The sequence below is a fragment of the Artemia sp. Qi Xiang Cuo genome, chromosome 9, assembly GCF_049724085.1.
Source record: "Artemia sp. Qi Xiang Cuo chromosome 9, ASM4972408v1, whole genome shotgun sequence".
In the NCBI taxonomy this organism is placed as follows: Eukaryota; Metazoa; Arthropoda; class Branchiopoda; order Anostraca; family Artemiidae; genus Artemia; species Artemia sp. Qi Xiang Cuo.
In genome coordinates, this window is record NC_142802.1 from 26,017,862 (window position 1) to 26,041,533 (window position 23,672).

The 23,672-nt window shown below is 33.9% G+C and overlaps 2 protein-coding genes across 3 annotated transcripts; one reads left to right on the top strand and one right to left on the bottom strand.

Annotated features, from left to right (window-relative positions):
• Positions 1-10,670: 10,670 nt before the first annotated feature.
• Positions 10,671-13,465, bottom strand: LOC148948491 (uncharacterized). 2 transcript variants are annotated; one of them, XM_089094417.1, is made up of 2 exons: positions 13,352-13,465; positions 10,671-11,205 (listed from the first exon to the last, which is right to left on the bottom strand). In XM_089094417.1, the coding sequence occupies exons 1-2, from the start codon at positions 13,385-13,387 to the stop codon at positions 10,720-10,722; spliced, it is 522 nt and encodes a 173-aa protein (XP_088950543.1). In that variant the 5' UTR covers positions 13,388-13,465; the 3' UTR covers positions 10,671-10,719. The 2 variants fall into 2 exon arrangements, with proteins under 2 accessions (XP_088950543.1, XP_088950544.1); XM_089094418.1 differs by having other exon boundaries at positions 13,420-13,442.
• A 1,950-nt stretch (positions 13,466-15,415) lies between these two features.
• Positions 15,416-22,563, top strand: LOC148948492 (uncharacterized). The gene is made up of 2 exons (XM_089094420.1): positions 15,416-15,544; positions 21,852-22,563. The coding sequence occupies exons 1-2, from the start codon at positions 15,512-15,514 to the stop codon at positions 22,491-22,493; spliced, it is 675 nt and encodes a 224-aa protein (XP_088950546.1). The 5' UTR covers positions 15,416-15,511; the 3' UTR covers positions 22,494-22,563.
• Positions 22,564-23,672: the final 1,109 nt, after the last annotated feature.

Here is a 23,672-nt window from a genome sequence, read left to right on the forward strand (position 1 = left end):
CTGAAAGCACACACCTATGAAAGGCTAAGAAATCTAGCTCAGAAAAGTCAAAAATAGCAAATTAACCAACCCAAATCATAGGTTTCAGACAACATACACCTAAGAAAGACTAAGAAAACAAGCTCAGAAAAGTAAAAAAATAGCAACCCACACATCCCAAATCATAGGTTTCAGACACCACACACCTACGAAAGACTAAGAAATATGGTTATGAAAAGTCGGAAATAGCAAATTACATATCCTAAATCATAAGTTTCAGTCAACACACACCTACGAAGGGCTAAGAAACCTAGCTCCTTAAAGCCTGAAATAGCAAACTACTCATCCCAAACTATTGGTTTCAGACAACTTTCACCTACGAAATACTAGGTAACCTTAGCTCAGAAAAGCCTGAAATAGCAAACTACACATCCCAAAGCATAATTTTCTGACAACACACACCTATGAAAGGCTAAGAAACCTAGCTCAGAAAAGTCAAAAATAGCAAATTAACCATCCCAAATCATAGGTTTCAGACAACACTCACCTATGAACGGCTAAGAGATCCAGCTCTGAAAAGTCCAAAAAGCAAACCACTCATCCCAAATCATAGGTTTCAGTCAACACATCCCTACGAAAGGCTATGAAATCCAGCTCTGAAAAGTCAAAAAATAGCAATCCACATAATCCAAATCATAGGTTTCAGACAACAAACACCTACGAAAGACTAAAAAATCTGGCTATGAAAAGTCAAAAAATAGCAACCCACACTATCCAAATCATAGGTTTCAGACAACACTCACCTATGAACGGCTAAGAAATCCAGCTCTGAAAAGTCCAAAAGCAAACCACTCATCCCAAATCATAGGTTTCAGTCAACACATCCCTAAGAAAGGCTATGAAATCCAGCTCAGAAAAGTCAAAAAATAGCAATCCACACAATCCAAATCATAGGTTTCAGACAACACACACCTACAAAAGACTAAGAAATCTGGCTATGAAAAGTCAAAAAATGGCAACCCACACAATCCAAATCATAGGTTTCAGACAACACACACCTACGAAATACTAAGAAATCTGGCTATGAAAAGCCTGAAATAGCAAACTACTCATCCCAAACTATAGGCTTCAGACAACAAACACCTATGAGGGACTAAGAATCCTAGCTCTGAAAAGTCCAAAAAGCAAACTACAAATCCCAAATCATTATTTTCTGACAGCACACACATATGAAAGGCTAAGAAACCTAGCTCAGAAAAGTCAAAAATAGCAAATTAACCATTCCCAAATCATAAGTTTCAGACAACACACACCTATGAACATCTAAGAAATCCATATCAGAAAAGTCAAAATAGTAATCCACCCATCCCAAATCATAGGTTTCAGACAAGACACACTAACGAAAGACTAAAACATCTATCATAGAAAAGTCCGAAATAGTAATTTTCTTATCCCAAATCATGAGTTTCAGACAGCATACACCTACGAAATACTAGGAAACCAAAGCTTGGAAAAGTCTGAAATAGCCAACTATTCATCCCAAACTAGAAGTTTCAGACAACAAACGCCTATGAGAGAGTAAGAATCCTAGCTCTGAAAAGTCCAACTTGCAAACTACACATCCCAAATCATAATTTTGACAGCACATACCTATGAACGGCTCAGAAATCCAGCTCAGAAAAGTCAAAAATTGCAATCCATCCATCCCAAATCATAGGTTTCAGACAACACACACCAACGAAAGACTAAGAAATCTAGCTCAGAAAAGTCCGAAATAGTAATTTAAATATCCCAAATTATAAGTTGCAGATAATACTTATCACCGAACGCCGGAGCTTGGGGCAAGCCTTTGTGGGTCTGTAGGACGCTTGAGAACCAGAAGATCCTTTGGGTGGTGGGGAGGACCTTGGAAGACAGGGTGCGTACTTTGTGAGGGGGGTGGGAGGATCCGAACCCTGGGGGGTTTTGGTAAAGGACCTCACAACACAGTTCAAATGGAACATGTGTATTATAAAGACCACAGAGTTTCATCCTCAAATCCTCTTCTAAAATCTCTTCAAAAATCATCTTTTAAAATGTCTCTAACTGTTTCGCCGATATAATTCCCTAAAATAATAATTTGTTCTGAAAAGATATAATAAAGCCTTAAAAAAGTATTAAAATGGTGGCTCAGGAGCCTTTGGGGCGCTGGGGACCCTTAGGGAATCCGGAGAACCTTTGAGGACCGGGGGATTCCTTTGGGGTTGGGGTAGGGGGGTCGGAACCCTTTGGGGTTGTGGTAGGGGACCTCAAATTACTGTTCAAATGGAACTTGTGTATTATAACGACCATAGAGTTTCACCCTCAAATCCTCTTCTAAAATCATCTTTTAAATCATCTTTTAAAATGTCTCTAACTGTTTCGCCGAAATAATTCCATAACCTGTCTAAAACGGTTTCGCCCAAATAATCCCTAAACGTAATTACAGCGTGTTCCTTTTGTTTTTGGCATCTCTGCGCTGACACATTTCAAATTACTAAGAAACCTGATTCCCACGCTAAAACAATTCATCGCTAAGATGTTTCTTTGAGAATTGTTTCCATGGCGTTTGGTTATTAATATCTTTTGGAGTTCAACCAGTAGAGTTGTTTCCGATGCAAAGACATTAATGACTTGGATCTATTCCTGGAGAATCGTTTCTAGGCGAAAATTTTTAAAGTCTGACAGATGATGTCATTGGTTGATTGATCTGTCAAGAAAGGGGAATTAATTTGTTGTTTCTAAGGGGAATTATTGATTCACGATAGGGGAATTGAGATCGACAGCACAGGTGTTCCAAATTCCTGGATCATAACATTCGCTGAGAGCGTGCACTTGCCCAAAACAACAACAACAACACCTTTGGAAATTTAGGTCATTGACCCCATTAACCACGTGTTCTCCCTAGTGACTCTATGCCCAAATTTGGTGTTAAAAAAAGTTGTAGATGGCAGCAGGGGTGAGGGTCACGAGTCGGACCCCCCTTTCTACTCACAACCCTTAGGGCAGGGGTTTATAGTTATAACCTGGGGGTATATAAGAACGATTTTGGCACAATGTATTATTTATTTGTTTTCTTTAGACCAGGGCACTTCGTATCGAAGAAGTTGTCGTAGAAACTTCGAAAAGGGCTCATTCAATTGGACATTGGAGTGGCTTGTGCCCTTTTTAACAGTTGAAAGTGACCGAAAGGCATCTAACACTCCGTCCAGGCCCACTACTTCCCTAGACACATCCAATCAAAATTTTGAGATAGCCATTTTGTTTAACGTAGTTGAAGGTTCTGGACATTAGGTCTTAGAGGATGACAACCACCCTCACAACCCTTCGGGTAAGAGTTGTAATTTATGCCCTTGGGGTATATAAAGTGTTTATAGAAAGTGATGTCGTAAAAACTCAAAAAGGGCTCAATTTATTAGAAATCGAAAAGCCTAGTTTCCTTTTGAATAATCGAATGTGGTCGAAAAGCTTGGAATTTTCAAACAATTTGTGGTACCGAACTTTAAGTGAGGAGTGACCCGGCTCAATAGTAACTAACAATCTAGGACATGGGATTTTGGTACCATTAGATGCATCAGCAGAATCATATTTAAATTCTGATTTCAGATGTAAAAGTTTCATCAAGTTTCATTTTACCCATCAAAAGTTACGTGCCTGAGAAAATTTGGCTGATTTTCGAAAAAAAGGGAAAGACACCTAAAAGCTATAGAACCTTAATTAAAATCACACCATCATATTCAGCGTATCAGAGAATCCTACTGTAGAGGTTTCAAGCTCCTATCTAAAAAAATGTGGAATTTTCAATTTTTTGCCAGAATAAAGATCACGGATGCGTGTTTTTTTTTTTTTTTTTGCATTTTACCAGGGGTAATCGTATTGAACCAGTGGTCCTAGAATATCTTAGGAGGGCTGATTGGAACGTAAAATAAAATTTTTATTGCCCTTTTTAAGTGACCAAAAAAAATTGAGGGCAACTAGGCCCCCTCCCACGCTCATTTTTTTCCCAAAGTCAACCAATTAAAATTTTGAGATGGCCATTTTGTTCAACATAGTCAAAAATTTAATAAATATGTCTTTTAGGATGACTTAATCCCCCACAGTTCCCAGGGGAAGGGCTGCAAGTTATGAACTTTGCCCATTGTTTACATTTAGTATTGGGTATTGGGAAGTATTCAGACATCTACAGGACATTTTCTGGTGAGGAGGGGGGATGGAGGAGGGGGTTACTCGGGAGAATATTTCCGTGGAGGATTTTTCTTTGGGGTAAGGGAAATTTCTAAGAAGGGGGCGCCGGATTTCCAAGAATTATTTAAAAAACGATCAGAAATTAAATTTAAAAAAACAAGTTTTTTCAACTGAAAGTAAGAAGCAACATTAGAACTTAAAACGAAAAGAAATTATTATGTATATGAGGGGGTTCTCCCCCCAGTCAATACCTCGCTCTTTGCGCTACAGTTTTTTTTAGTGCTTTCAACAGAGCTATCTATTCTATTTAAACGGCCTTTGTGATTTAGGGGTTCGTGAATTAAATTTTTTTTTAACTTTTAACGTAAAGAGCGTGGTATTGACTAAGGGGAGAACCCCCTCATATACGTAATAACATATACGTAATAAAAAACAATAATAAAAAAAACAAGCGATACGACTCAATAGTAATCGAAACTTTTAAAAACGGAATTTTGATGTCAATAAATGTATCAAAAGAATGGGCTTAAAATGTTGATTCTAAATATATAAATTTTATTAAGTTTAGTATTACTCATCAAAGGCTACGAGCCTGAGAAAATTTACCGGATTTTTTAAAGAAGGGGGAAACATTCCCTACAAGTGAAAGAATTTTAATGAAAATCACACCGTCGGATTCAGCGTAACAGAAAACCCTATAACATAGGTTTCAAGCTCATATCTGCAAAAATCTGCAACTTTGTATTTTTTGCCAGAAAAAAAATAGGCTACGAATATAGAAGTTAGTTACGTAAGTTAATTTGTAAGGACATCCATTTAGCAAAAGGAAATTAAAATTTTTATGCAAATTTTGTTTACTTATTCAATGACGGTGAGCCAAAATAACAGCTGCATTAATTCAAAAACGTTCATAAATTAAATAAAAAAACAAGTTTTTTTTAATTCAAAGTAAGGAGCGTCATTACACCTTAAAACGAACAGAAATATCGCGTATATGAAAGAGATTGTCCCCTTCTCAGCACATCGCTCTTTTCGCCAAATCTTTACACTTTCATATAACTCTATTTTTTAAAACAATACAAAACTTTAGCGTAAACAGCGAGGCGTTGAGGAAGGGACAGCCCCTTACATATACGGAATACTTTCTCTTCGTTTTGAGTTTTAATGTTGCTCCTTTCTTTCAGTTTAAAAAACTTGTTTTTTTTATTTAATTATAGTAAAGATCGATGTGGGTATAATGTATCATTTTTTTTGTTGTTGTTGTTGTTTAGACCAGGGCACTTCGTATCGAAGGAGGTTTCGTAGGATCTTCAAAAAGCACCCGTTCGATTGAAAATAGAAAGGGTTGATGTCCTTTTTAATAGTCGAAAGTGATTAGAGGTAAACTAATCCCCCTCCCACGCCCACCCTCCCATTTGCCTTTATGTTTAAAAAATAAATGGTGCCTTAAGATTAAATCAAAATGCACTGTGTTAATGATAATTCACAATAAGGCATCTCAGCAGAATCCCAAGATCAACTGGGGGTATTAATTTCAAACTTTCGGGGCTACTTCTGCTCTCAAAATTTAACCGAATCAAAGTAGCGTAAGTGTATCCAAGCTATCAAAGAAAGTAAATATAGTGTCTTGCAAATGATATAGAGTTTTCCTTTTCAGGTCAACTAGATGTGATATGAAATTAAATTAAAGACTACTATTTGTATCCAGATTTTTAAAAGGGTCTATGATGTTAGAAGTTGGTAAAAATTTTGGTCCAGGATACAAATAGTTGGCCAAATTACAAAGTGTTAAAAAAGCGAAAAGATTTAAAGTATTATTTTATTTTTCCCTGGAAAGATTATGTTAATATAAAACGAACAGAAATTAATTAAGAAAACGGTTTCCACAAAATAATTTTTTCAAAGAAAAGTAAAGAACTTCATTAAAAAAAAAATGAGCAAAAATCAAATCAAATTATCTACCTATCGTGAGACTCTCACTAGTCAGCATCTATAAATAAATGAAACCCAAAACGAACAGAAATTACAATAAATAACCGTGTCAAACTCAAAACGAGCAGAAATTAACATAAGTTGGGCTCAAAACCCCTATGCCTTCCCAATGCCAGAACATAATTTGCATTTTACTGAAAAAAATACAAATGAATGTGCATTGTCAGTTTAATATACATATATTGATATTTAGTAATCTAAATCTTAATATTATCTGATTTATTAAAGTTATAAAAGTAAAAACATTTATATTTTTTCAGTAAAGTGCAAATTATGTTCTGGGATGGCATAGGGGTTTTGAGCCCAACTTTTGTTAATTTCTGCTCGTTTTGAGTTTGACTCGGTTATTTATTATCATTTCTGTTCGTTTTAGGTTTCATTATTTATCGATGCTGATTTGTGGTAGTTTCCCGCTTGGTAGATTATTTGATTTTAGTTTTGCTCATTTTTTGTTTAATGGAGTTCTTTACTTTTCTTTGAAAAACTTATTTTGGGGAATTGTTTTTTTTAAATAATCTGGAAAAGAGATAGAGCTAGTATAGAAATACATCTATAAAAATGAATTTACATTTTTTTTTGCACAGTAAGCAGAACACACTGAAGTTGAAGTACCCTTAAACTTTGACTTGAAACTTCATAACTTGACCACTTCTTTCAGAAAAGAATTTTGGAGGGTTATTCCGTGTTGATAAGAAAAGAAGGTAAAGGTGTAGTTTAGTTCCCCCTGTAGTTAAGGGTGCAGGAGCCCTATAGTAAAGGTGCAGGTTAGTTCTCCCTTATAAAAACAACTTATTTCAGCGGATACAAAGAAGAAGCCCATTTGCGGCATTCTTCGAGACCCCAAGGTCCAATGCTAGTATCAGATCCCGCAAGTGGCAGTTTACGCTCGTCAAGTTTTGGCTGTACCGGCCACAAGTGCCCCAGCTAAACGGCTTTTTAGCACGACAGGACTGATAGTGACTGCAAAAAGTTCAATGGCTTCAGGCAGAGTGAACTAACTCACTTTTGTTACATCAATTGTAACTGAAGTGATGTAACCGCTGATTTAAAATTATTGTTAAGCCATGGCATCTAACTTGTATACAGTGTTTTTTTTATGTTATTATTTGTTTTTTTCACTTCCTTTTCGTATGTATTTGATGAACTAGGAGATGTTTGAACTTCAAACTTTGAAAGTTATACACACATTAGCCCAAATCATTAACAAAAAGAAAATGACTAAACACCGGATTTTATAGGAATAATGTGATGTTAAACATTAACACAACATAGGTTTCCCAGGGTCTAGTGGCTAAAAATGAGAATTCTACTTGGTCTGATCGACGGGGAACATAAACACTTTCCCCACGGCCCAACAAATTCCTGTTTTGTCATATTGTTCTTGTATGTTTTTAGCCAACCATTTAAAAATCCTTACTAAAATCAAGTTGAGGTGGAACGTGCGTGGTGAAGTTTGATTTTTATTATTATTTTTAATCAGAAAAATCGGCGCGCCGTGGCGTGCCACCGGTCAGAAATCAGTGGCACGCCACCAAAAAATATCGGCGTGCCGCCGCTGATACTAAATCATACATTCGCCGCCGTCATGTCGGCGTGGCGCGGCTTCGGGGACAACAAACATATGATATATATTGATTTAAATGAATAAATATATTTCAAAACGTCTGTGCCTTGAAATCATTGTACAGATCATTCTTGAAACGAACAAAAATTACTACAAAACAGCGATAGTACAAGGGCTACTTCTTTCAATGCAAAGGCCAGCATTCTATCTTGTCAGTTGCGTTTTTTCCAGAACCACGTGCGTCTTGAATAATATTTAAAAGTACGAGCAACATAAAATTGAATATTTTATGTATAGTGATGTTCATTGATGTAAGATCCTTCAGTTCAAGAATTTATTTCGCTGTAATTGTATTTTTATTCTCAATACTGTAAGAACTGGAAAAGAAAATATTAGAATATAATCCGTTTTCAGTTAAGCGCCGATGACGCAGTAGGCTTTCGGTTTTTATTTATAGTTAGGAAAGGAGGCAGTATCCAAACACTTTTTTGTAGGAAAACTATATTCGTCTTTAACAACTTTAAAAAGAGCTAGTAAATTAAACTGAATATTTGATGTATAATGATATTAATTGCTGAAAGCTTATCAATTCAAAATGTTACTATAATTATAATGTTTATTTTCAATATTAAGTACAAAAGAAAATATTTGTCATAAAATTGGCTTTCAGTAAAGCGTCAATGACGCAGTAGGTTTTAAACTTTTACATTGAGAGAAGGAGGTCATATCCAATTTCTTGTTTGTGGTGATTTTTGTTCGTTTCAAGCTTGATTTGCATATTCAATTTAAGTTTCACTCTTTTTAAGATTTATTTATTAATTTACATTTAATATCTATTGTATGTTTGTTTGCATTGATTGTTTATTTAATTTCTGTTCGTTTTAAGTTTTATTTATACTTCAATAGGAAAATATTTTTTTTCGTTTTAAGCTTGATTTTCATATTCAATTTAAGCATTACTCGCTTTAATATCTATTTATTCACTTAAATTATTTCTTGTTGTATGTTTTTGCTATGATTGTTTATTTAATTTCTGTTCGTTTTGGGTTTAATTTATTTTTTAATAGTAATTTATGTTCGTTTTGAGATTGAATTTTAAAATGTACTTTTATCTGCTGAGCTTAAGTTTAAAATGGCCTTTACTTTTCTTTGAAAAACTTATTTTTCGGAAAGTTTTTTTTTTAATTAATAAATACAAAAGTAAATATTTTGTAAGATACTTTGTTCTCATTAGATCACCAATGACGCAGTAAGCTTTAGACTTTTACAGTTAGGAAATAGGCAGTACCTTAACTTTTGTTTATAGAGATTTTGTTCGTTCTAAGCTTGATTTATATATTCAATTTAAGTTTCGTTCGCCTAAGATTAATTTATTCATTTATATTAGTACCTTTAATAAGTTTATTTGTTATGATTTTTTTATTTAATATCTGCTCGTTTTGGGTTTCTTTTGTTTTCTAATATTAATTTCTGATCCTTTTGAGTTTGAATTATTACAGAAACTTATTTCCCCTGATCTTAAGTTCAATATGAGCTTTACCTTTATGTGAAAAACTTCTTTTTCGGAAAGTTTTTTTTAATCAATTCCAAAAAGAGGTGGAACGTCTGACAAAGCTCTTCCTTATGTACTTAGCTCGGGGCATCTCTCCTTGCGACTAAATACCCATAGTTTGCTGTTGACCATATGTCACAGGTACTGCTACAGCCAAGAAAAATACACAATATTTGTTCATAATAATTATTATTTAAATATTAATTTTTTAAAAGTGGACGAAACCAGGATATCACGAGAGAACAATTAAAAACAAAAATGATTGCACACTAACTACGTGTGATAAACATTGTAAATTTTGTATTTATGTGTGATAAATTTAGGGTAATTGTAATAAGCGTGATTATAATAAAACTATGAGCAACACTTAAGATGTGAAAAAAGACTTAGCAAAGAATTTTTCGAAAAAAGCTGTTTTTAAGGAAAAATAAAAGAGCAAGTTTAAAACTTAATTTGAGCAAAAAGAACATTTAATAAGTTAAACTTAATGTTAATAAGAATTATACAACATGGAGTTGAACTAGAGTTTTAAATAGAGTTGTAAAGTTTACCAATTGATGTTTTAAGGGTTGTGTTTTAATCTTCTTAATTTTAAATGAAATAGAAATAAAAGAAAAAAGTTACAAAAATTAATATAATTTTAATGGAGTAAAACTAAATTGATTGTCATAGTGTATTTGTTGTAAAGGATTGTTTGTTTTTGCCCTCCTGGAAAGTCGACCAGGATTTATTTTTATTTATTTTTTTATTATATTTAATATTGCGGTAAAAATAACGCTTTTCAAATAATACTTCAAAGTTCAAAGGCACATAAGAGAGGGGCCAGCTCAACTCCTTTTTGTGTGGTAGTTTATTTTTGTTTATCTTTTTTAATGTTCATTTTAATTTCTGTTCTTTTAGGTTTCATTTATTCATCCATAGTAGCATTTGTTATTTTTGAATTTAAAGTCGTTATTCTTTTTATTTTATTTTCATTTTAGGCTCCATTTTTTTTTGTTTTAAGTTTAACTTATTGTATGGCATTTTTCATTTCAGGTTTTAAAATCACTCTTTGCTTTTCTATGATTTTTTAAACATACCATTTGAATATAATATAATGTTTAATTTATTGATTTTATTCTGAATCTAATACGGCAGTATTTCGGCTAAGACAACTTGAGCATTTAAGCACAAAATTCACTGAAAAATTGCATTAAGACAAAATAATTTCTTCTTTCATTGCTACTTATTGGTAAAAGAAAAGTGTTGTCACTAATTAATTTAATAAAAAATAGAGTATATTGTTACTCAACTCAGATCTCTAGTAATAATTAAACCAGGTTTGTTGAACTTGCGTCTGATCTGTGATAAAAAAAGAAAGAAAGAAAAAGACTTTGAAAGTAATGATGAAATATTTAATTTAGAAACACAGTAAAAAATGTTCTTCCTTCTAATGATGACCAAGACCAAAGGGAATGCCTCCAACTCCAAATCCTCCATGTCCAAATCCTCCATGTCCAAATCCTCCAAGTCCAAATCCTCCAAGTCCAAATCCTCCAAATCCAAAGCCAGGCCTATGGAGACCAAGGCCTCCTGGAACAAATATTGGCTTAGGGACGAATATTGGCTTTGGCACAGGTATAAATATAGGTTTTGGAATAATAATCGGCCTCTGAAAAGGAAAAAACGGCCTAGGCCTATTAAAAAATCCAAAGGGAGACGGAAAGCCAAAGCCGCTATGGTGTCCAAATATCCCGGAAGGAGCTCTAGATACCAGATTATCGTTTTGCTCATCCTCATCGTCAAGTCCAAGTAAGCCTTCAGTTAGCATGTCGAGAAGGTATCCAAGACGAGATGTGTCATTTTCTATACCTTGATCTTCTTGTACATCTCCTTGAGCAACTACCAGAGAGGCTACTGACATGAGGAGTATCACCTGAAAAACGATTTGGTATAAATCAGCTCATTGAATAGATTTTAATATATAAACAGCTAATATGTAAAGTCAAGCTTTGCCCCTGTTTTTTTGTAGAAGAAAGCGCAAATTCTGAAACGTGGAATTAAATATTTCAGCAAAACTTAAAGTAAAAAAATTTTCTGGAAAATCAAAATTTAAATATATCTAAATGAAATATATGTTTTTCGAATATTACTCTCTTTGTGGTAGTTGTATTGAATGTAAACATTACTTTCACATAAATTATTTTTCTATATTAGTTTGTAAATAGTTTATTCATTTTCTTCTTCTTTTTGAAGGTTATCATTCATTCAAATTGCGAATTGGAGTTTCAGGAACGGTCTGTTAATGAGGAACAAGCATTATTATGTTTGATTATATTGAAGTCTTCATCAGGCAGGACAAACTTTTGTCATATTCTATTTAAAAATCAAAGCAAAATTTGAATGTCAAACGGTTTTTTATGTTCGAAATATTTAAATAAGTCTGATGCCGCATACTACATAGCATACTTACATTCCATAGTTACAGAAAGCCAAACCTCATTTTCATAGAAAGGATTGCACTGAAAAAGAACAGATTCTTCACTTATCATGTTAAAACATGTACATTTCATAGAAATAAAATATATTTCATAAGAATTATCCAGCAAAGCTTGTCACCTAACCTCTTTTGTCTGTATATCAGTTTAGATTCACAGTTAACGGTGTAAAGATCTTTTTTTTTAGATTTAAACCTATAATTAATGATTGGTAAAGGATTATAGTCTCCTCCGGACTACAGCAAATATACTGAAAATAATTAATTCTGTGACCAAAAGATTATGTTTTCTGATTTGGCTTTTAATACTGACCTTGATCGGTAAAATAGACTCCGATTCGGAAATTTTGGACCGTTTTTTATGTAGCCTATCCCATGGATAATGTTAAATCTAGATTGGTGTTTTGGGAGAAACTAGCTATCCCTGGCCAACGTATTAGGCGTGGTGGTGTCGATTAAATTAAATTAGTTTTAATTTAAAAGAAGTAATAATTAATTTAAAAAAAATCCAAAAGAAAGTTTTTGAAAGTAAACTAAAGAGCCATATTAAAACCTATGAAGAGCAGAAAAAAGTTTTATAGAAAAATCAAACTTATAACAAACAGAAATTACCATCAATGAATGTATGAAACCCAAAACGAACAGAAATTATAACAAATTAACAGGTCAAACAAAAAATAAAAATAAGATAGCAGAAATATGAGTCTTGCTACATCCCTCTAAACTTCAGAAGGATGAATGTGTTTTGTGCTTTTCTGAAAATAAAAGATATTTTAAACATTTTATTTTTTTTATAGCTATAACATTGAAAAACGGAAAACTGCTGAAAATTCTAGGAATTTGGGTTACTAAGTCCTAAACGATCAGTCTACTTTTATTTGTGTTTTCCTGTAATCTTTGTTAATATAGTGTTTATGGCAATTTTCCTTTTTTTGTCGTTGTTTTGACAAACAAAACCGCACGGTTCAGAATAAATATTGTCTTTAATAAAACACTCTAGCCTTTTATAAGGTTTCAGAGGAAGGGAAGTTGAATCACTCAGACTTGTGAGCCCTGATTTTCCTTTTCACATTATTTTTTTACTGTATTGTTGCTATGAGAAAAAAAAAGACACAGTGGTAGAAACATAAATCATTTTAAGTAAAGCGCAAGTGATGCACTGATCATCAGAAGATTTAGGGCCGGTAGCCCTACTCCTATTTATGTTCGTCTCGTAGCATTCCTTAATTTATTTATAGCAGTATTTTTATGTTTGATGTGATTATTCATTTTTAATTGTTCTCGGTTCGGGTTTCCGAATTGCCAAGTTTGATAAGTTTGAATTGTTAATTGGCTTTATTTATGCTCGTCTTAGGTTTTTATATGGCTCTTTTATTCTCTTTAGAAAACTACTTGTAAATGGTGCAGCATAATTTGCAATTACCAAAACTCGAGGTAGTTGGAGCAATTTAAATCTCTTTTTTGGGTATTGAGGATCCAAATGTTTCATCTATGTCAACATTTTTTTACATTTTATGTAGGTTCTGCAATAAAAAAAAATTCTTTCTAATACTTTTAACACACATGATAAAATGTAGTGTTTTACCTTCAATAGTAATCCGACCATCATTTTATCCACCATTATAATACGGCAAAATTCTGATCTTACAATACCTTCATAATTTGGAGACTTCCATTTTATAACGCAGTAAAAAAGGTATTAACCTTGAAAGCCATTTAAAAAATATGTTTTGCAGAATTCCTTTCCTCCTCTGCATATTCAAAAACAATTTATTTCTGAAGTATAACATCTGTGGATGGTAATAAAAATAGACCATCTTTAACAAAACTTGCCTCTATTTGGCTTAAACTATTTAAGACTCATTCACGTTGAGATTTAGTTGACTCCAAGATTTGGCTAACCCTGTCATTTACCTATAGCCGATATTTAGCTGGCGTTTGATTTATTTATATTAGGAATTTGTGACATTCCACAGCTAGGTAGAGCTGGCACTAATTTTTAGCTTATTTGAACTTTTTTGGAATTTAATTGCTCCCAGCCAATTAGAGAGCTATGTTAACAATCCATGTTTGTGTAGAAATTTCTATATAGGAATCCTAACACACGATGAGCATTCTTTATTGTCCCATTCACAATGAGATTTTACAAACAACGTAGCGTAACTAGTGCTTTTTTCATCCAATCAGAATTTTGTACAGAATTTTTCCGATTGGCTGGAAAATTCTGATTTGATAATATTAGGACTAGATAAATCTTGATATTATTCAAATTGCATTGTGAATGGGCCTTAACCAAATTAGTCAGAAAGAGCTGAAACCGATGTTGCTTTTACAATGAAATTTTGCTAATGCCAAAATTCAGCTTGCTCCGAAACCCTGTTTTAAGTGATCCTTAAGTGATGCTAAATCTCGGTGAATGGAATTCTACCTAAACTTCATTTTGAACAAACCACTTTGCTTTTTAAAGCGTTTTTAAATATTGGTTGATACATGTTGGATATGATTCTTTAAAATTAAAATGTGTCAGGATCGGACGGTTAAAAACGAGTTCTGAAAGACCCAAACACGAGTATTCAAAACAATAATCTATGCAACCCTTGTTCAACGCTCCGTTGGATGTGGTATGGCCTGAAAACGGGGGTAAGTTGTGTTCCTTCTGGCACAAAACACTTCATTGAGATAAAAGGGATAGTATCCGGACTTCATATAGTAAGCCCTCTTAATAGTAGAAAACCTTGATAAATAAAAATTGATAATTAAATTGATATTATGTCAAAGTTGATAATTAAAACTTAATGATTTAATAAGGTTTTGTTGTAATTTCTCGGGTAGATGGTATAGTATTTAGTTAATACAAGGTTTTATTAAGTAAAGCCGTTAGTAACAAAGTTTCGTTATCTTTTAAATCTTTTCCTGTAAAAAAAAAAAATAGTAATAATAGAAGTTACTTTTATTAGGGGAGCTGGCTCTACTTTATTATTAGTCATATCTGTAACAGTTGCAATATAAATTATTTCCAAACATTAAAAGGAGCAAAATTTCTTATCAACCACATTTCTTTTTCCATTAATGGCTTAATTTATATATTTCCCTTTTAAATTATTATACTAACAACACCAACTAATTAACTGCATTAAAAAATTAGGATCACATTATGTAATAATTACGGATAAGATAATAACCGGATTATTGGTGAGGGTGAAAAATGAGACTTATTTAATTGTATATACCATGGGTGACTCATAGCCATGGCAGAGGGATTCGAGGCCCACAGATATATATACAGATATTTATCGACTCTAAAATTTATGCGTAAACATAGATTAAAGTTTGAACATACCACCTTTATAATAATTAAAAACCTAAATATTTTATTATTTGAATGTTGTACTAAAAGCTTGTTTTAATTTTTGGGATGGAAGGCAGAGCGTTAATTTCTGTTCAAGGTACTATTTAAAAAAAAAATGTTAGTATAAATTTAATTGCTTATTAACTCTCTTCTTATCAAAAAAGATTAATATGTTATACTTATTATTGGAGCTGGCATTTATTTATTTTTAGTCACAGCTGTAAAAGTTGCAACATAAATTGATTTTAAACATTAAAATAAAAGGAGGAAACTTTTTATCAACCATATGTTTTAGTATTAATGACCTAAGGCAGAGAATTTTTCTTTGATGTCTTATAATAACAGCATTTAACAGATTGTTTGCATTGTAAAATTAGAATCAATCGTGCAATAATTATGGATAAGCTAATGATCAGGTTATTTATAAAGGTACTCAATGGGATTTATGAAATTATATACATTCCTGGTTAGCTCGAATTTTCTACAGAGAGGTTAGAAACTTTATATGCAGAGAGTTATGATGCTGCATATCACAAGCAAGGACGTTAACATATAGTCGAAGCTCGTGGCCTGGACCACAGCTTCCTACGAAACTCTAAATAATTGCCATTTTTCGGGCAATTATTACTCAAATTAACAACAAAAATTCGTTTTTTTATTAATACTACCCCTGAAAAAAAAAATCCTGAGCACGTGTCTTGACCCAATATACCAGCTATACAGGACTACCAGACGTTGTCTTTTGGGAGTACATATTCTCTTTTTAATCATATGTCCTCCTGCATCTCTCATTTTAAAAACTATTTCATTTTGTCCTCCCTTTTTTGTTTAACCAGGACAAACACATAAATAACCCTGATTCCCCAACAGAGAACAAACAGTGGTAAAAATCGTAAAACTGTACATTTTTAATAAAATATATATAGCATTTAACTCATCAGAAAAGGGTTTTTTGTGTTCTGGGAATTTTAGAAGTGGCATCTATGAAGAGCGGAGATACACTGTACACATGTCCCGCACTGACAACACTGAACTAAATTGGCAGAATATATTTTCAGTACTATCTCGAATGAATAATTTTTTGTGAAGTTTATTTCTGATCATATTTCTGCAAGGATAGAGAACATTGTCAAAGGTTATTTATACCTAAATTGTAGTTACTAGATGTTAATTTATTTTAATAAAATAATCCCTAGCTGTCAAATCCTCAAGCCACTTAGACGTTAGACCTCTTCATCATTTGTTAAATCATAATATTTATGAAATTAGTGCCATCTATGCCTGGCCAGTTTTAAAATTTGACCAATTAGAAATACCAAAATTGCCAAATGTCCTCGTTTATTCACCAAAAATAAGAAATGTCCTCCTTTTTTCAAATAAATGTCCTCGTCTAAGTTATTTTTTCATGATAACCCTGTGCTATAGACCCTTTCGAGGACTATTACCACCTTTTTTGAGGATTGAATATGATTCCATTGATGGTTTGTTAATTTATTAAATATAAAATAATTTATTTTTAAAGGACAGCTGGGTACAACTTAAAGCTTGAAGCGATCAAAAACTAACCTATATATGAGGGAAGAGGGCAGTGCCCTTATCATTCCTATACTTTCTGCAAGAAGTATGGCTGATGCTTTTCTGAAAGAGTTCAGAACCTGAAAAAACTCTTAAAGAGTTCTGGAAGAGCTAATTGAAAATATACTACTAACCAATGGCATTTCATTGCATTTAAATAGGAAATTTTGTTGTCCAGAGCAAATATCACTAAATTAACCCTTTCAGAGGCTTGGAGGTCATCGCCCGTATTATGTATTTTTCTTTATTTTTTGTTCGTGTCTAGTATCAGTAATTAAGAAAAAATATTGGTTTTCCTATTAAATCGAGCAGATATTAGCTTATGTAATACCTACAAAGCAAAATCACAATAAATAAGGAAGCGAAGCTTAAAACGAACAGAAATTAACACAAACTCGATATATGCTTCCTCGGCATTGTTAGCAGCAGCCTTAAGTTGCCTTCACCGACAAAATTGTTGCTGGAACAACACTTCGGTTTTATTTCTTTGCCATTGATTAAAAGCTGTAGTTGTCAACCCATGAAAGTTTTAAAATGCAATGTCCCAAGAATGTGTTTTTTTTTCTTTTATTACACGCTTCAGGACTAACGTAAGATGCTTCATAACTTCACCTCAACTAAGGTTAAGCAACATCGCCTAGTAACCAAAGCTGTGTAACTTTGCTTCAAAAAACTCCATCCCACGGTGATTACGACTAAGTCATAATTACGAGCCTACGTCACTGTGCTGCATTAGTACTTACAATTATAGTGCACCCTTTCGCATTAAGAAAATTTTCTAGCCCTACAATTTATCAAAACGAATAAAAGATAGAGAAAGTAGAGCAAGTATGTAGCCCCCCACCCCTAGAAATGAGCACACCTTATAATTTTGCTTACAAGTTGGTCTCCCTCATTATTCAGAAATACCCGAACCTTGAAGTTGAGGCCTGTTGGTACTTGGGCTATAAAGGACAATTGGTAGAATTTTGCCACGCACTGTTACCTTAACTGTAGATGTCTCCCTGCCAAAGTGATTAAGACACTTTAGTACTAAAAATTGGTAAGAGTCAGAAGCTGGGACCGCCTTTGAAGATTTATCTGCTTTATCATCTGAAAACCATCATTCTACTGTCTCAATGGCCCAAGTTATTTACAGTGAATTTAAAAGCGTGCATGATTGCACCGATTGCAATCTAGTAAAGAGAAATTGACACTAGTTTGCAAATATTTTATTTTATACAAATTCAACTCGACAGTAATTTATATTTATGAAAAGAAGATTCGGATTTCTAAAAGGAGCCCAAAACCCCTCAAACATGAACTCAAATCAAAATCAAAAATATCTCATTGAGAAAATCATTGTCAAAGACCTCTAACTGGAGGCTTACAGTCCTGCATCTAGAAAAACAAGGAAAGTCGCAGTTTTACATAGCAGTGACGTGAAGATTTTTAGCTGAGTGGCTCATACCAAAGGTAATTCCAAAGGTTGGTCTTGCGCAATTTGGAAACTTGTATTCTACATCCATTGGCTACCATCTTGTTCGCCTTATAGACATAACGTGCAACAAACTTGAAGAACCTAATACCTGGCTCAATACTATAGCAGTGAACTTACAAAAAACTTTTGGTTTAATTAACCACGATACATTGGTAGAAAAAAAAACATTGAATGAGTCTCAAGCTAACCCATATTTAATAGCAACATTGGCGTCTTTCCTCTCTGATGGAGCCCAAGATCTCAAGTACCGAAACATATATTCTGATCCTCTCCCAATTTATAATGATATACCCCAGAGGGTCCTGTTAAGCCCAATTTCATTCTTTACAATGAGAAAACACATTACTGTTGTTTTCTTGTATTAATCGTCAAAAAACTCTCCGGAAAAGAAGTTTTTCAAAGAAAAGTATAGAGCCATCTTAAAACTTTAGACGAGTAGAAATAAAGTCCTGTAATAATTCAAATTTGAAACAACCAGAAATTTCTAAAAAAGGATAAGTGAAACCCAAAACAAAACAGGAATTAGAATAAATGATCAAGTTAAACACAACGATAACAAATAGTGATATAGACGAACAAATAAATCCGAAACAAACAAAATAACTGTTCAAGTAAATATAAAATGAACAGAAATTACTGCAAGCAGGAATTTGACTACTGAACCATAAACCTTCAAATTTTTTATTGTCATTTGTATTTTATTGAAAACTGTTTTGAGTTTGAATTGTTATAGGAATTTATTTCTTCTCGTCCTAAGTTTTAACATGGCTCTTTACTTTTCTTTGAAAACTTACTTTCAGAGAGTTTCAGTATTTTGAAACTTACTTTCAGTAATTTCTGTTTGTTTTTTTATAGCTGAATTCTTTCTCTTAATAATATTCCGAATATTGGTCAAACTCCTGTGTCCAAACTAATGTCTTATGATTGAGTCCAACATCCCCTCAAAATTCTCTGAAAGTTTCAACATAACATCCTCAACTGTTCCGGACATATTGCATATATGTTATTTTGACAACCTTTATTCACATGGTGTCTTCTGATATAGTTCAACGTCCCAATCGACATTTTCTGAAACCTGTAACAACATAATTATAGCCATTCCTGATATATTGTAGATGCACGTTTTTGACAACCAGGATGCACATAGTGTTTTAAAGTATAGCATCTCCTTCACCCTTCTATGAAAATTCCAACTTAGTACACTTAACTGTTCTTGAGACGTTGCAAATATGTCACTGTGACAACCTTGATACAAAGTGTCTTTTGATTTAGTTTAGCATCCCCTTAAAATTCCCTCACAGTTTAATACCCTTCACCTTTCCTAAGATAAATATGGATACGCCCAGATACGGCTTTTTGACTACCTGGATGAGCGTATTTTCTTTTGACTTAGTGCAAGCCCCCAGCCCAATATTCTCTGAGAGTTTCAGGTCTTAGCATTTATTGAGAGTTTGCCCTTAGCAAACTCTGAGAGTTTGCCCTTAGCATTTATTGAGATACTATAGATACACCCTTTTGAGAGCCTGGGTGCACATAGAGTCATTTGATTTACTTCAACGTCCCCCTCAACATTCCCTAAAATTTTCAACTGAATACCCTTAGTTCTTCCAGAATATTGCAGGTAAACCTTTTTGACAACCTGGATGCACTTAAACTTGTTTGATTTAGTTCAACAGTGGTAGAAATAGTCGCACTCATAAATCTTCACAGTCACAAGTAGTCACAGTTGCATTTACAAGCAGCCGTAGTTGCAGTCGCAAATAGTTTCAGTTGCAGTTAAAACTAGCCGCAGTCAAGAGTGGACGCAGTCGCAAGAGTCACAGGTAAACTTGCAAGTAGTCACGATCACAAGTAGTCGCAGTAGCAGTTGCAAGTAGTCGTAAGTAGTTGCAGTCGTAGTCGTAGTCAGAAGTAGTCGCAGTCACAGACACGCCCTGGATCAAACATTCTTCCCTTTCCAATAATAAATGGTATATGTAAACAATGGGCAAATATATAATTTATAACCCTTGCCTTCGGGGCTTTGGGGGGTCCTGTCATTCCCATAGGTTTAGCTATCAGACGTTTTAACTAATTTGAACGAAATGGCTGTCTCGAAAATTAAGATCAGTGTCAAAGTGAGTGATATTTAAAAGGCAATTAGGGCAACTTGCCTTCAAATCATATTTCAACACCCCCCTCAACATCTACTGAAAGTAATGAAAGAAGGCGTGTACGTAATGTGTTTTCATTTTGTTCAACAGCTCAACATTTTCTGAAAGTTCGCCTTATTACTAAGCCGTTTTGGAGACCCCGGATAAAAAAAAATCCTTCCCAAAGATTAAACCCTATATGTAAACAATGGAGAACTTGCATAGCTTACATTTCTTGATCCAGGGGCCTACATCATCCGAGGCATGGCAATTTTACTGTTAGACTGTTGTGAGCACAAAAGGCTATTCAGAAATTTTTGGCGAATTGGGGGAAGGGCAGCTAAAAAAAACAAGAGAGAGAGGGTGGCAACCACCCACCCACCCTGTGATAACTTTTTACTCTTAAAAATGCCCTAGAAATTTCAATTCCCAACTGAATTACCCCCTCCGAAGTTTTCACGGCTATTCTTTCGATGTGAGGTGGCTCTGAAAAAAACAAAAAATAATAATACATTATAGCCTTATGGCTCTTTACTGCATACCATGCTAGACTGTTGCCTCTGGTATATAAAAATTTGTCGATGATCTAACCTGTTACAAAAATTTTAAAAGTAGCCTAATCGACAACTGGACCAACCGGCCCTGTTACAGAGATAGAAATCGGTGAGTGATCTTAGAGGCGACGGGGTGTTACATTTTTTCCTCCTTTGTTTAAAATCAATCATATAAATAATTTGGAGCCTTTGTCCCTGGAGCTGTAGTTACAAATGTAAACGATTTCGAGATGGCCCGAAACGCTTTGAAATACCGATTTTGGTAAAAACTAAATATAATTTGTAAAATATATATTTCCCGTGTTATGCTTTGTTACAATCCATTGAGCATTTAAGGTCACAATAAGTAATTAGGGGTCAAAAGAGATACGCAACGTATTTATTAATGAATAAGGAGAAGGGTGGGACATCTTGCTCTTGGCCCTAGAATTTCTGTTGACCAAAATCTTTCTGTGACCCTGATTTATGTCCACCTTTCTAGTAACCTTTATCTCAGAAATAGTTGCTTTAAAATGAGCTATTGGCATAATTTGAGGTTCTTGCACCAGGAAATTAAATGATCATAGTGCCTGTAGAATCAACCATCTTACCCCTTTTCCTCTCTAGGACATTGGATTTTCATGATTAAGAAATTAGGCTAGATGCATGAAATTTTCAGATATGGATTTGATGCCAAGGCTAAGGCTTAGAAATGGTTTTCAAAGGGGTTTCTTCGTTTTATTGTGTTTCAAATGTTATTAAAATTTACCTCAGATTCAAGACGACACAGTCTTCAAAGAATTTTGTAAGAGGTATGAGTAGACGGCCAAAGAAATAACTAACAGTGAGATTTAGGATATTGAGAATACCTTCCTAGGTCGTAATTTTATTTGTAGATGCATTTTCTAAGGCTTAATCGTGCAATACAACTACTTTCCAAGTTAGGAAAAAACATCACTTCTTCATTTTAGTTCGGATTTCTTGTGCCTTTAATATTTTGCTCAATTTTTTTTCAGGCCTGTCTCACAGTTTTCTCACTGGCCTGTCTCACAGCTTCTGATGAAATTCCAAACCAAGAGAGTAATGATATTCTACGTCTGGGACTCCTCCTGAGCTCATTAGCTGAAAGCATATGGGGGTTTGATAATGAAGTTGGAGAAGGCTACGAATTAGTTACCAATTCCCCAGTAAAAACAGGACACAGTTATGGAACCTTAGAAAGCCGTCCACCAGGACTTCAACCTGGAAATTGGCAGAGCTTTGGGACGCCATATGGAGTAGGACAGGGCTATGGAACGTCATTTGAACTAGCACCAGGCTATGCGAAGCCATTTGAACTTGGGCAGGAGTATGGAAGGCCACTAGGACCATCCTACATAAATCCACAAGGGTTTGGGCTGGTCTCTGCAAAGCCATTTGGACTTGGCAACGGGTATGGAAGACCATTAGTACAGGTATACGGAATGCCACAGGGATTCGGACTGGGCTATGGAAAGCCACAAGTATTTGGACAGAGTTACGGGAAGCCACTGGGATATGGGCATGGAGGATTTAGAAAGCCTGAGTTTGGATATGGATTTTTGAAGCCACAAATAATTTATCGTCTACGGCCGTTTCAGTATATGCTATACGGGCTTGTCGATAGACCCTATTTATAATTTTTAAAAAGAAGTGATAATATTAATTTTTGTCTTTTTTCATTATATTACATTTTATTGAATCTCAAAATTCGTTTTCACACTAATAGACAGACATTTGTCAGAGCAAGAAAAAGCGACATATCACTTATTTTTTTACTTTTAAAAATGAGCATGAAAAGAGCTATTAGTGTCTTTCGGCCGAGACACAAAACCAAACACTCATCACTCTGTTTATCCCTTTACCAATATGAATTAAAAAAAAACTTTCCGAAAAATAAGTTTTTCAAAGAAAAGTAAAGACCATTTTAAACTTAAGCTCAGAAGATACAAATACCTGTTAAAATTTGAAATCAAAACGACCAGAAATTTCTATTAAAGAATAAATGAAATCCATAACGAACAGAAATTAAATAAACAATCATATGAAAAAAACATTCAACAAATAATAATATAAATGAATAAATAGATCTTAAAGCGAGTAATGCTTATATTGAATATGAAAATCATGAATAAATAAATCTTAAAACGAGTGAAACTTAAATTAAATATGCAAATCAGGCTTGAAACGAACAAAAATCACTACAAACAAGAGTTTGGGTATCGCCTCCTTCTCTCACTGTAAAAGTCTAAAGCCTACTGCGTCATTGGCGCTTTACTGAAAACCATTCATTAATTCTCTGCTTGAGCTTGAATTTAATTCAGGGACTTAGATTGGAATAAGGATTAAGTTTGAAATAAATAACAGTAAATTAAACTGCGCGAAGCAGGGTGCAATGTGAAATGAAATGACTTTTGGCGCAATACACGGTGATAGATTGTGAGCGTTTATGAACTGTTTTTTTTTTTTTTTTTTTTTTTTTTTATATAAGATCACCGAAATGAACACCTTCCGTAAGCAGAGATTTTATCTGGTAATAGTTTTACTCAGGTGAAGAGGGGGGAGTGGTTTGGGGTAGCCCCCTTCTAGTTCCTTAGCACATAGTACCAAGTTGATATTTATATGTTATTACTATTAATACATAAATGGTTGCCGTGGTTTCTGAACAGTTGTACAAGACGGGGTGCAAAGTTTGCAAATAGAGCCTCACTATCAAAACCAGAGAAACAGTTATTTGCAACACATCTGCTGGAGGTTGTGGTCGCCTATGCCATAACCGCTGTGAAATTCTTCAGAGCATTGAGAAAGACAGTATTATA